Here is a 14,870-nt window from a genome sequence, read left to right as displayed (position 1 = left end):
GCCCATTGCCACTTTAGCTTGATAATCCGTCGGGCTATGTCAGCGACTTTAGTTTGTTTACGGATCTCATTTCTGATTCGATCTCGTAAAGAAACACTGAGCATAGCCCTCTCCATAGCACTTTAGTCTCAAACATGGTTAACTCAACGTCCATTATCCTACAGCTACCAAGGACATGATATACTCAACGTCCATTATCCTACAGCTACCAAGGCTCTCCTCATTTCTGATTTGATCTCGTAAAGAAACACCGAGCATAGCTCTCATAGCACTTTAGTCTCAAACATGATATACTCAACGTCCATTATCCTACAGCTACCAAGGACATGATATACTCAACGTCCATTATCCTACAGCTACCAAGGCTCTCCTCATTTCTGATTCGATCTCGTAAAGAAACACCGAGCATACCCCTCATAGCACTTTAGTCTCAAACATGGTTAACTCAACGTCCATTATCCCGCAGCTACCAAGGCTGGGGCACGTCTCCAGGGCAGACGTCGTACGCGGGTTACGGCGCAGCGGGCGCGGGCGCGGGCCCCGGCAACTACCAAGGCTGGGGCGCGCCCCCGGCGCCCCAGGCCCCGCCTCACGCGCCCGCCTGGCCCGCCACCAACAACTACACGCAGCACACGCAGCCGCCGGCCCAGGGATACGGCAGCTACGGTATGTACTCTTTGATAAACGTGTAGTCCTAGTACTTTTGCAGGATTACAGTTGGAAAGTGGAGTTAGTTTTCTTTCTTAATAACTCCTTGAAATGCGTGCAGGCCTGGTACCTTTGCCCCAGAAAAGACGAACGAACAGTTGTTGACTTTAGTTACTTATGCCACCCGTCGACACGCGTCGATGACAGTTTTAAATTGGAGTTAGTTTTCTTACCAACTCTTCGAAATGTGTAGTAGTAGTACTTTTGCAGGATGACAGTTGTAAAGCGGAGTTAGTTTTCTTACCAACTCCTCGAAATGCGTGCAGGCCTAGTATCTGCCCCAGAAAAGACGAACGAACAGTTATTGCCTGTTTGCCTTTAGTTACTTTTGCCACCCCTCGACACGCGTGTAGCCCTAGTACTTTTGCAGGATGACAGTTGCAGAGTGGAGTTAGTTTTCTTTCGTAACAACAGCTCGAAATGCGTGCAGGCCTAGTATCTTTGCCGCAGAAAAGACGAACGAACAGTTGTTGACTTTAGTTACTTTTGCCACCCCTCGATGCGCGTGTAGCCCTAGTACTTTTGCAGGATGACAGTTGGAAAGTGGAGTTAGTTTTCTTACCAACTCTTCGAAATGTGTAGTAGTAGTACTTTTGCAGGATGACAGTTAAGCGGAGTTAGTTTTCTTACCAACTCTTCGATACGCGTGTAGCCCTAGTACTTTTGCAGGATGACAGTTGTAAAGTGGAGTTAGTTTTCTTACCAACTCTTCGAAATGCGTGCAGGCCTAGTATCTTTGCCCCAGAAAAGACGAAAGTTGACGGTCGCCCGTATTCACAAACATTACTATGAGGTCTCTTAGTGCGCGTGAACGGGTGAATCGTTCTACCTCATAATCGGTGACTCTTGGGAAAAAGGGGTAAAGACAATTTTAATAGATAATTTTATTATCTACTATTATTTCTTATCTATTTTTATGATAAATTTACTACTTGGCCAAAAAATGCAAAAAACTTGGGACTTCGAAAACTTTTTTTTTAAATGACGGATCGTCGGGGACTTTTGACATTTCATTTAGGATGGTGTTCTTAACATTCACACAAATTTTCAGCTCTATGTGAATTATTATAACCTGGACTGTCTAACTTGGTCGGGCTAAAAGAATGACCATAGAGTTACAAGTAGAGTAGTGACGTGTGCATATAAGAGCTCTTAAACATAATAGACACGAAAACTTCGTATCTTAGAAACTCACGGTGCAGTCCTTCGTTAAAGTTGCACCCATTTTTCGACAATTAAAGATGACAGACGACATTGAGGTTGATTATTTTATATTCGACGTCGACAACGTCATGATACAATGCTGAATCGTGGCACGAGGCGATATCACATTGGATTTATGTGTAAGACCGTTATGAAGAAAACACTTTTTTGACTCTTCGGATCATCGAATCTCAGAAACGCTGACTCTTAGGAGAAAGTGTATAGACAATTTTGATAGATAATTGTATGGTCTTAAACATTGTCATACATAGTTTTGTGATAAAACTTACCGTTTGGCTGAAAATCTCAAAAACCCGTATTTTTTAACTTTGACCTTGAATTTTTTTTTTAGCACACGTCGGATCGATGGGGACTTTTCACAGTTAATTCATAATGGTGCTCTGAACATTCGTACCAATTTTCAGCTGTATGCGAATTATTGCAGGGTTCATGTCTAATTTGACTGGACTATTAAGCAAGCATCGTTTGTGAATTCAGGCGTGTGTGTCTTTAGTTACTTTTGCCACCCCTCGACACGCGTGTAGCCCTAGTACTTTTGCAAGATGACAGTTGCAGAGTAGAGTTAGTTTTCTTTCTTAATAACTCCTCGAAATGCGTGCAGGCCTGGTACCTTTGCACCAGAAAAGACGAACGAACAGTTGTTGACTTTAGTTACTTAAGCCACCCCTCGACACGCGTGTAGCCCTAGTACTTTTGCAGGATGATAGTTGTAAAGTGGAGTTAGTTTTTTTACCAACTCCTCGAAATGCGTGCAGGCCTAGTATCTGCCCTAGAAAAGACGAACGAAAAGTTGTTGACTGTGTGTCTTTCGACACGCGTGTAGCCCTAGTACTTTTGCACGATGACACAGTTGCAGTGGAGTTAGTTTTCTTACCAACTCTTCGATATGCGTGCAGGCCTAGTATCTTTGCCCCAGAAATGACGAACGAACTTGACTGTGTCTTTAGTTAGTTTTGCCAAACCTCGACTCGCGTGTAGCCCTAGTACTTTTGCAGGATGACAGTTGCAGTGGAGTTAGTTTTCTTACCAACTCTTCGACACGCGTGTAGCCCTAGTACTCTTGCAGGATGACAGTTGCAGAGTAGAGTTAGTTTTCTTACCAACTCTTCCAATACGTGTGCGTGTAGGTCTAGTACTTTTGCCAATGTAAAGACGAACGAACAGTTATTGCCTGTTTGCCTTTAGTTACTTTTGCCACCCCTCGACACGCGTGTACTCCCTAGTACTTTTGCAGAATGACACAGTTGCAGAGTGGAATTTGTTTACTAACTACTCGACACGCGTGTAGGCCTAGTACCATGTTTGAAGCAAATACATTCTTATTCTTACCTTTGCTTTTGCAAAGGTGATCGAAACGTTTTAGACGGCGGTTCCCATCAGTTTTCTTACAAACTCCTCGACGCGCGTGAAAGCTCAGTATTTTTTTCCCAGAAAAGGTGGACGAAAAGTTTCATACAGCGGTTGCGATTAGTTACTCTTGCCACCCCTCGACAGAGGCGGCGTAAGGCGTAGGCGACGTGGGCCACCGCCTACGGCCTCGCGGAACAAGGGGCCTCGCGCATCAAAAATTTTGAAAAAATGTATACAAGGTGGAGATGACAATATCACAATACGACAATAAATGCAAACATTGACTATTAAATAAAAATTCTTGATAGCTAAACAATGTACACTCGCGAGCAAAAGTATGGAATCACTTACATGAAGTTGTTTCCACGCGAATTTGTGTACTAACGAATTTGTGAGGACCAAAAAACGTAGCACCATTTTAAAGATTAAACTTTTATCTTTAAATTGATACCAAATTTATTTACATCACACCAGTATTTAAAAAGATATCGCGGCTGATGTGAAGAAGTAACGAAAAAGACATGTATGAACTGTTTGATACGTTGCGAGTTGCGGCCTATTTACCCCCTATAAAAGCACGCGTTTTCGGATTTTTGCTTTCACACGTTGATTCATACACATCTCCGCTTCTTTTGACACTTTACCTGGGATTCTACACCTTCAGAAGCAGCACAAATCGTTGCACTATTGCAAGAAGGGCTCAGTCAGCGGGCTGTCGCACGTCAGCGCCACATAAGCCAGTCGTCAGTTTTGAGCCTGTGGCAGGCCTTTTTGGAGTCAAATTCTATTGCTTATATCTTAGACGAACTGTCCACTTGCTAACAGCTATCTTACGAACATTTCTGAGCTCTTGATGGACATCGATTCCAGTCAAATGACGATTTCATAGAGAGGTTGACATGAAAAAACGGTCTTCCCTCTGCGATGTGCGCCTGCGCTGTTCAGAACTTGGTCTCGGGATAAAGCCACCAGTCTCCCGAAAGCGTCTTAAAACTTTCGAAACCCAGGACTGGCTTATGTGGCGCTGACGTGCGACAGCCCGCTGACTGAGCCCTTCTTGCAATAGTGCAACGATTTGTGCTGCTTCTGAAGGTGTAGAATCCCAGGTAAAGTGTCAAAAGAAGCGGAGATGTGTATGAATCAACGTGTGAAAGCAAAAATCCGAAAACGCGTGCTTTTATAGGGGGTAAATAGGCCCCAACTCGCGACGTATCAAACAGTTCATACATGTCTTTTTCGTTACTTCTTCACATCAGCCGCGATATCTTTTTAAATACTGGTGTGATTTAAATGAATTTGGTATCAATTTAAAGATAAAAGTTTAATCTTAAAAATGGTGCTACTTTTTTTGTTACTAACAAATTCGTTAGTACACAAGTTCGCGTGGAAACAACTTCATGTAAGTGATTCCATAGTTTTGCTCGCGAGTGTAGTTAAAAAAGTATATTTTTTTCCAAACAAATTCAGCCATAATCAGACACAAAATTAAGCAACAACACGGTTTTAAGTGACGAACATTATTCTTTGGCGCAATATTCCTTTAAAAATAATCACTGAATCAAGAAATCAGAAACTAGTCAATGAATAGACCGTTGACCCGTTTTTTTTTTTTATATAAAATCCGTCTTCAGGTCGCCACAGAAAAAGGCCTCGCGAAATCTGTCTTGCCCACATCAAATTTAGGTCTTGCCCCGCCACTGCCCCTCGACACGCGTACCTTTGCACTTTACAGGGTTTGAACACAAAGTTGCAGAGTGGAATTCGTTTTCCTACTACTACCTTCTCGACACGGGTGTGGCTATAGTACCTTTGCAGTATGTGTACGAACAATTGCAGACAGCGGTTAGGAAATCGTGTTGCCAATTGAATAGCATGCCATAAATGTGTTAGTACGAACGCTGTTTTACAGGCGGTGATTGGAGAAAAATTAGATCTTCGGTTTTTCTTTGCCTCTGAAATTCACTGCCGCCAACGACTTGAAGCGATCATAGGTCATATTCATACGATTTTTAATCAAACTAGTAGAATATTTGTCGAGGGGTGGCTCATATTCTTTTAGCAGCTTCAGACTAGCATAAAATAGCTAGAAACAAGTTTGCAAATGTACAGGTTTTACAACTCGAGGTGCGCTGAGCTACAAATCGTCGTTCCATTTCAACCGAAAATAAAATTCATACGAAAGTATTCGACATAAATCAATGAACCCGCGCATTCGTGATCGGCCTTCATTTAATATTTAGCTCCGCCGCTGACGTTTGGACATCCTTACACGTAGTAGGGAATTTAGTGCNTCGCGACCAGCTACAAATCCGCATCCGCATCAGATCCTCGTCGATTTATGCGGATGCGGATGCGAATGTCAAAATCAATGCGAATGTTCCGCATATGAGGATGCGAATATTCGCAACATCCCTAGTTTGTGGGACAGAAAAGGGCAAATACATAAGATCTCTTGTTCACATGGACATTTGAGTTGACCTATTTGCAACACACATACATACATTCAGAATACGAGAATTTCTATCATATCGACCTGCTTGCACACAGCGAAGGACTTGCTTCTTATCAGAAAGTATTGCGGCAAACAACACAGTAATAGGCCTATGTTTGATCATAAAGTCTGTCACCAGTCAGAACCCTGGGCGGATACTTATCCCTTCACTCGTCTGTCTACACACTACAGGGATTCCAAATCCAAAAGATTGTGCCTTTCGTACACATTGAAGTTGTCCCTCAAATAGTGCCTATCACTATTTGAGGTTGGTTCTATACGGACACGTCTCCCGGTCACGCTACTTTAGGCCGGCAATATACGGACCGCTTGAAGCACTCAGGGTCGACATCTTCAAGCTGTCGATTGCACAGTGTCAGTGAACTGCACAGTTCTATGGACGCACATACACGAACCGCTCGAGCAGTTGCAACTGATTCGGGCGGTCGACAGCTGCTTCAAGCGGTCCGTGTATTGCCGGCCTTAGTCCAATCCGTCCCCCGGACACGGCCTGAGCCGAGGTCCGAGCCTACCGTGGCGCCCTCAGGCCGCGTCCGTAGTCCCCCTCGATCGGGCCCACTAGAGTGAGCCCGCCGTAGGCTGGACTTTGGTCCATCACCGCGGTGGGCAACCCTCTAGTTGGGTTCGCCACTGATCGGGCGCCTTATGCGCTCGATGCGGCCCGATCGCGAACGTACCGTTCTGTACTCGCCACTCTGCCCGGTGAAGTTGGAAAAGCTCTTCAAGCTACCAGCGCGCGTCCCTTAAAAAAAACCGGCCTTAGTCTCAAACATGATATACTCAACGTCCATTATCCCGCAGCTACCAAGGCTGGGGCACGTCTCCAGGGCAGACGTCGTACGCGGGCTACGGCGCAGCGGGCGCGGGCGCGGGCCCCGGCAACTATCAAGGCTGGGGCGCGCCCCCGGCGCCCCAGGCACCGCCACACGCGCCCGCCTGGCCCGCCACCAACAACTATACGCAGCACACGCAGCCGCCGGCCCAGGGATACGGCAGCTACGGTATGTAGACTCTTTGATTAACGTGTAGCCCTAGTACTTTTGCAGGATGACAGTTGTAAAGTGCAGTTAGTTTTCTTACCAACTCTTCGACATTCGTGCAGGCCTAAAGCCTGGTCCGTGAGCACGTAGAATTTTCGCACACTCACTGCGGGCGCCCGTCGCACAGTCGCGAAAGCAATATAATGAGGATCAGTACTGTTGTAGAAAATTCAATAAAACTATTATCTACGTTAATCTTTAAGACATAAGAAAGATATATCTTTTTGAATTATCCAAATCGGACCATTACTTACGAAGATATTAAGTAATAAACATAGGCCGTTTTTGCCGCTAAAAGTCAACGTACGCAAGGCCGCGTGACGTCACTATATCCGAATCGAGCGCAGCCGGCGTACTATTGGGATGGAAAATATTTTTTTCCGGCTAAACTATCAGTTTTAGAAAAAAACTTTTAATAACATTTATTCTTCAAAATAAAGTAACCTATNGCGTCTCTGCGTGCCATTGAATCGTATGAGCGTATGGATTTTTTGCGTTATTTTTCACAATTTCCATTTTTAAAAATTACCTATCGATAGCTTACTTTATTCTGATGAATAAATGTCATTACAAGTTTTTCTCTAAAACTGATAATTTGGCTAGAAAAGAATATTTTCTATCCACGCAGTACGCCGGCAGCGTTCGGATCGGATATAATGACGTCATCGTCCCCGCGCCGGGCGGTCAGTGAACTTTTTTAGTAATTTGGCCATAACTTCGTCAATTTTTGTCGTAGAACAAAAATTTTTGCACTGTGTATTAAGGATTTCTTAGCCCTATAAATCTGCATTCACAGCTAAAAATCGAAATGATCCTCATTACGCGCGAGCGATAAGTATGGGTAGCTTGGGGTCATTGGACAAAATTCTACGTGCTCACGGACCAGGCTTTAGTATCTTTTCCCTAGAAAAGACGAACAGTTGTTGACTGTGTCTAGTTAGTTTTGCCAAACCTCGACTTGCGTGTAGCCCTAGTACTTTTGCAGGATGACACAGTTGCAGAATGGAATTAGTTTTCTTACCAACTCTTCAAAATGCGTGCAGGCCTAGTATCTTTGCCCCAGAAAAGACGAACGAACAGTTGTTGACTGTGTGCCTTTAGTTACTTTTGCCACCGCTCGACACGCGTGTAGCCCTAGTTCTTTTGCAGGATGACACAGTTGCAGAGTGGAGTTAGTTTTCTTACCAACTCTTCGAAATGTGTAGTAGTAGTACTTTTGCAGGATGACAGTTAAGCGTAGTTAGTTTTCTTACCAACTCTTCGATACGCGTGTAGCCCTAGTACTTATGCAGGATGACAGTTACAGTGGAGTTAGTTTTCTTACCAACTCTTCGACACGCGTGTAGCCATACTACTTTTGCAGGATGACAGTTGGAGAGTGAAGTTAGTTTTCTTTATTAACAACTCCTCGACGCGCGTGTAGGCCTAGTATCTTTGCCACAGAAAAGACCAACGAATAGTTGTTGACTGTGCGCCTTTAGTTACTTTTGCCACCCCTCGACACGCGTGTAGCCCTAGTACTTTTGCAGGATGACAGTTGTAAAGCGGAGTTAGTTTTCTTACCAACTCTTCGAAATGTGTAGTAGTAGTACTTTTGCAGGATTACAGTTGTAAAGTGGAGTTAGTTTTTTTACCAACTCCTCGATACGCGTGTAGCCCTAGTACTTTTGCAGGATTACAGTGTAAAGTGGAGTTAGTTTTCTTACCAACTGTTCGATACGCGTGTAGCCCTAGTACTTTTGCAGGATGACAGTTGTAAAGTGCAGTTAGTTTTCTTAACAACTCCTCAATACGCGTGTAGCCCTAGTACTTTTGCAGGATTACAGTAGCAGAGTGGAGTTAGTTTTCTTTCGTAACAACAGCTCGAAATGCGTGCAGGCCTAGTATCTTTGCCCCAGAAAAGACGAACTGTCGACGGTCGCCCGTATTCACAAACATTACTATGAGGTCTCTTAGTACGCGTGAACGCATAGGGTGACACATGAACCATTCACAGAACTCTATTCAACGCTTTGCGTTCGATTTTCTGATTTACTTAAGCAAGCATCGTTTGTGAATTCGGGCGTGTGTGTCTTTAGTTACTTTTGCCACCCCTCGACACGCGTGTAGCCCTAGTACTTTTGCAGGATGATAGTTGTAAAGTGGAGTTATTTTTTTTACCAACTCCTCGAAATGCGTGCAGGCCTAGTATCTTTGCCCCAGAAAAGACGAACGATCAGTTGTTGACTGTGTGCCTTTAGTTACTTTTGCCGCCCCTCGACACGCGTGTAGCCCTAGGGCTACTATTAAAAAGGAAGGAAAGTACTAGTACTTTTGCAGGATGACAGTTGGAGAGTGGAGTTAGTTTTCTTACCAACTCCTCGATACGCGTGTAGCCCTAGTACTTTTGCAGGATTACAGTTGGAAAGTGGAGTTAGTTTTCTTACCAACTCCTCGATACGCGTGTAGCCCTAGTACTTTTGCAGGATTACAGTTGGAGAGTGGAGTTAGTTTTCTTACCAACTCTTCGAAATGTGTAGTAGTAGTACTTTTGCAGGATGACAGTTGAAAAGTGCAGTTAGTTTTCTTACCAACTCTTCGACACGCGTGTAGCCCTAGTACTTTTGCAGGATGACAGTTGGAAAGTGGAGTTAGTTTTCTTACCAACTCTTCGAAATGTGTAGTAGTAGTACTTTTGCAGGATGACAGTTGTAAAGTGGAGTTGGTTTTCTTACCAACTCTTCGAAATGTGTAGTAGTAGTACTTTTGCAGGATTACAGTTGTAAAGCGGAGTTAGTTTTCTTAACAACTCTTCGATACGCGTGTAGCCCTAGTACTTTTGCAGGATGATAGTTGGAAAGTGGAGTTAGTTTTCTTACCAACTCTTCGACACACGTGTAGCCTTAGTACTTTTGCAGGATTACAGTTGTAAAGTGGAGTTAGAGCAGAAAAGACGAACGAACAGTTGTTGACTGTGTCTTTAGATACTTTTGCCACCCCTCGACACGCGTGTAGCCCTAGTACTTTTACAGGATGACACAGTTGCAGTGGAATTAGTTTTCTTACCAACTCCTCGATATGCGTGTAGGCCTAGTATCTTTGCCCCAGAAAAGACGGAACGAACAGTTGTTGACTGTGTGCCTTTAGTTACGTTCTTTCTACCTTCGTATGGTGATGAAGAAAAGATGCAGATTAATTAGTTTTTTTACCAACTCCTCGACATGCGTGTAGGCCTAGTACCTACCTTTGATCTTGACGGCGGTTCCCAATAGATTTCCTACCAACACCTCAACGCGCGTAGTTTTTCCCAGAAAAGTTGGACGAAAAGTTTCACAGCGATTGCTATTAGTTACTCTTGCCATCCCTCGACACGTGTACCTTTGCATTTTACAGGGTTTGAACACAAAGTTGTAGAGTGGAATTCGTTTTCCTACTACTACCTTCTCGACACGGGTGTGGCTATAGTTCCTTTGCAGGATGTAGACGAACAGTTGCAGACAGCGGTTAGGAGACCGTGTTGCCAATTGAATACTTTGAATAGCATGTCATAAATGTGTTAGTACGAACGCGGGTTTATAGATGGTGATTGGAGAAAAATTTGATCTTCGGTTTTTCTTTGGCACTGCAAACGACTTGAAGCGAACATAGGTCATAGTCATACGATTTTTAATCAAACTAGTAGAATATCTGTCGAGGGGTGGCTCATATTCTTTTAGCAGCTCTAGACTAGCATAAAATAGCTAGAAACAAGTTTGCAAATGTACAGGTTTTACAACGGTGCCGAGCTACAAATCGTCGTTCCATTTCAACCGAAAATAAAATTCCTTCGAAAGTATTCGACATAAATCAATGAACCCGCGCATTCGTGATCGGCCTTCATTTAATATTTAGCTCCGCCGCTGACGTTTGGACATCCTTACACGGTCTGAATCAGCTGATTGTTATTTTTATACATAAATGAAGATTCGTGTATACCTACAATTTGGTTTGTATGTGTAGCACTCGTATTCACAAACAATGAAAGTAACGCACGCTTGAAAATATCCCCGCGATTGGACGAAAATTACACTGTAATACATTGTTTCTGAATATGGGTGCGTCTTTCCACATCCAGGCAGTGCCTTCAGCTACTTTGCTGATGGTACGTTCAGATGTTTGTGGGATATAAATGCAGATTAGCATATACTCGTTCTCCGCGTGGGGAAGTGAGTCTACAAGATTTGCTACATTATTATTATATTTGTGGAATTTGAGACATGTTCTAGTTGTTCCGGTACCTAAATGTTTGCGTTATATGCGTGCGATATCTGTAGTTATTCTAGATAAAGTATTAGTTAATGGCTGCTGTAATAAAAGAATTGATGCTCATAGAGCCTAGCGATAGTAAACGTAGATAGCTCATAATGTGTGACGTCGTTATCATTCATACACTAAACAAAGAGAGGAAAATCACATAACTTCATACAAAAAAGGGTCTGGGGTTTTGCTCCATGGTTCCCATGGTCTACTTTGATACTAAATCAGAGCCCTCAATGGTTTACATAAGGCTTGTCTGTGTTATAAGTATATCTTGATGATCTGCCAGATCTATCCACTTTACAATCAGTTCAAAATGTTGTTGTTCTCCTGTGATTTCTATTCCGGCACAAAGAGGCCTTGTATCTACCCAAAAATAATTTTGTTTTGTCGATGTAACATTTAAAGAACTATGGCAACTTCTCAAACTAAAATAGTGCTGAGTTGGCGCAGTATTTAACGTTATATTTGAAAGATTGTAAAAACTTCTTGAAATGGGAGTAGACACGCCCATCTGGAAAAAAACATGGCCAAATAAAAATGAGTTTTACTAAAGTCTCGATTAAAAAAATAAGTCTTGACAATATTAGAGAAAATCAACTTATAATAATGCGGCTTGATCAACCAATACATCAATCAAAATCGTTAACGAAATGGCTACATAGACGTTACAATAGTCAATCAAAATCGTTAACGAAATGGCTACATAGACGTTCAAATAGTCTCAGAACCGAATTTGCTATGATTCTTTGTGTCATGCCGCCATAGTAGTCCACGTACGGTGTTTCGTTACGTTACGTTTCCTATTTTCTTCTGATTAATTTCGTTGCGGGTCCAATGACAGTAACTTTCCCCCGGGACAAACTTGACCTTCACTGGTTGGGTTATTGGCGGTCAAGCTGTAGATCCTGGCTACACAGGAGTTGCAGTGGTGGGAATAGTCCCGTACGGTGTTTCGCATTGCACTCGCGAGACCTACGCCCCGTCACGTTACAGCTAATAAACGTTACAATAGTCTCAGAACCGAATTTGCCATGGTTCATTGTGTCATGCCGCCATAGTCCACGTACGTTGTTTCGCATTGCACTCGCGAGACTAACGCCCCGTCACGTTACAGCTAACTACAGCTCGGCGCCAGCGGGCGCGTCCGCCGGCGGCAGTTGGACCAATTGGAACATGCCTCAAAACTCCAACTCCACGGGATCAGGTACTTTAGATTCACACGGGTGTTTAACACGGTGGCCCGAAAGTTGTGCCTTGCGGAAGTCTTAGAGGTACCTGAATCAAAGCGTACGATTTGAAACGGTTTAAAACGCGTCAGTTAGGTTTTCTGGTTAGGTAATAAAAACGTACTACCCCATAGGTCTTAAGGCTTCGTCAATTAGAGCGCGCTAATGCGTTAGCGTGACGTCGCGCTATTGTGCCGAATTGTGTTGGTAGGATGTGGATAGTTGCATGCTAGAACGCCGCGACAGTGTTGCATATTATGCTAGCGCCAGCGCTGTATTTGAATGAAACTGTCCACATTCTACCAACATTATTCGGCGCTATAGTGTGATGAACGGCTAACGCGCTAGTGCGCTAGGTACGCGTTCTATTTGGCGAAGCCTGTATCGATCAGCGCATTTTTGGGATCAATCATTATCACGTATTCGTTGATCAGTGTTTAGGCATCCCAATAATTGGCTGGCATAAGATGTGTTTCGTTGGGTACCATCAAGAGAGGTGACTAGTCTCTGGCCTTCCACTCGACACAGCTCCTCGGGTCACCCTGTATAGCGGCCTAGAGGTTAGAACACGCGTTAGATACACATTAACAGAAAACTAACCACAATATTGATCTTAGAATGTTTAGTACCCCACGGTTGGTCGTGTACCTTTTCGATAATAGCCATAAATATCTAGTTTTAAAATAATATTAAATCGAGATACGAGATTACGTTAGCGTATGTTTTAACTAACTTACCTGTCCCACTGCTAGGCAAGCTCCCAACTCAATCTAGATTTTCTCCAGATTCATTTTCCAAAAAAATGTAACACTAGATTTTTTACCAGTTTCAATCTATTGTTGCCCAGCTATGAGACAGTGTAAGCGAATGAGTAAAACTATTAATAATCTATTTAGATAGATTCTGTAATAATTATTCTAATAGCTAAATAATTAAAAGTAGATATAGACGTGATCGTTATCGTCGTTTAGTTAACAATATAATAAATTCATGACGTTTTAAATTTAAAACTTATTCAATGAAGTGCAAAAGGTCATACGGCCAATGTTACACTCAACGCTGTATTGTTAGCTAAGCGATGTTTTGTCAAATACTTCTTTGTGCTAGTAGACAGGCTGTTCTGATCTAAGGTATATTATTACTGCTTGTTAACCGAATGCGAAAGAAAACTTAATTCTAGTTGGCGCCACTGGCGAGTGACAAGATCTTATTCTACAGTGGCGCCACCCTAATACTTTACAAAAACGCATCAGTGCTCACCGGTTTACACCTAGCAAGCACATAGTGCTGCCAACTGGCTAGCGCTAATAGGCTAGATGACAAAATTTCAATTATTTGTCCATCAGACAGTTATTTAGAAAATATTAAGACTCGTTTTTTTTTTAATAATAACAGTATACTACATCGACTCCATATACATTTCAACTCAATATAATACTGTAATGATTCTATTTTGAAAAAAAAAATAAATGAAAAAATACGTATTTAATATTTTTATTATTTGTCTGACAGACTAAATAGAATTTGAATTTCATTACCCAGTCATCATCCCATAACGTGTCGCGATGTGACAAAACAAAAGCTTCTGAACAGCCTGTCTAGCTACTTAGGTTGGGTTTTTGTAGCGGTCAAGCTGTAGATCCTGGCTACACAGGAGTTGCAGTGGTGGGAACGAGAGGTGGGAATAGTCCCGTTTAGCTACTTAGAAGTCAATTTTTTGTCTTATATGGTTGTNGTTGGCGCAGTATTTAACTTTCTATTTGAAAGATTGTAAAAACTTCTTGAAATTGGAGTAGACACGCCCATCTGCAAAAAAACATGGCCAAATAAAAATGAGTTTTACTAAAGTCTCGATTAAAAAAATAAGTCTTGACAATATTAGGGAAGGTGGTTGAAAATCAACTTATAATAATGCGGCTTGATCAACCAATACATCAATCAAAATCGTTAACGAAATGGCTACATAGACGTTACAATAGTCAATCAAAATCGTTAACGAAATGGCTACATAGACGTTACAATAGTCTCAGAACCGAATTTGCCATGGTTCTTTGTCATGCCGCCATAGTAGTCCACGTTCGGTGTTTCGTTACGTTACGACGTTTCCTATGTTCTTCTGATTAATTTCGTTGCGGGTCCAATGACAGTTTAACTTTCCCCGGGACAAACTTGACCTTCACTAGTTGAGTTTTTATTGGCGGTCAAGCTGTAGATCCTGGCTACACAGGAGTTGCAGTGGTGGGAAAGAGGTGGGAAAAGTCCCGTACGGTGTTTCGCATCACGCCCCGTCACGTTACAGCTACATAGTCGTTACAATAGTCTCAGAACCGAATTTGCCATGGTTCTTTGTGTCATGCCGCCATAGTCCACGTACGGTGTTTCGCATTGCACTCGCGAGACTAACGCCCCGTCACGTTACAGCTAACTACAGCTCGGCGCCAGCGGGCGCGTCCGCCGGCGGCAGTTGGACCAATTGGAACATGCCTCAAAACTCCAACTCCACGGGATCAGGTACTTTAGATTCACACGGGT

At 42.9% G+C, this 14,870-nt stretch overlaps 1 protein-coding gene across 7 annotated transcripts in view; it reads left to right on the top strand.

The window, feature by feature from the left end:
• Hrb27C (Heterogeneous nuclear ribonucleoprotein at 27C) overlaps nucleotides 1–14,870 on the top strand; it is a 50,391-nt gene that overhangs the window by 19,243 nt on the left and 16,278 nt on the right. For 3 of the 7 annotated variants that reach the window (XM_028314244.1, XM_028314243.1, XM_028314247.1), the window contains one exon: nucleotides 467–666. In XM_028314244.1, coding sequence (XP_028170045.1) covers nucleotides 467–666 — 200 coding nt within the window. Of the gene's footprint in view, nucleotides 1–466; nucleotides 667–6,595; nucleotides 6,796–12,226; nucleotides 12,317–14,870 lie in introns of all 7 variants that reach the window. The other 4 variants (XM_028314242.1, XM_028314246.1, XM_028314245.1 and 1 more) reach the window with 2 other exon arrangements.

This window comes from Ostrinia furnacalis, unplaced genomic scaffold, assembly GCF_004193835.3.
Source record: "Ostrinia furnacalis isolate ACB-3 unplaced genomic scaffold, ASM419383v2 OfSCF4655, whole genome shotgun sequence".
NCBI classification, from domain to species: Eukaryota; Metazoa; Arthropoda; class Insecta; order Lepidoptera; family Crambidae; genus Ostrinia; species Ostrinia furnacalis.
Note: the sequence above shows the minus strand (reverse complement) of the source record. Positions and strands in the feature narration are given on the sequence as shown.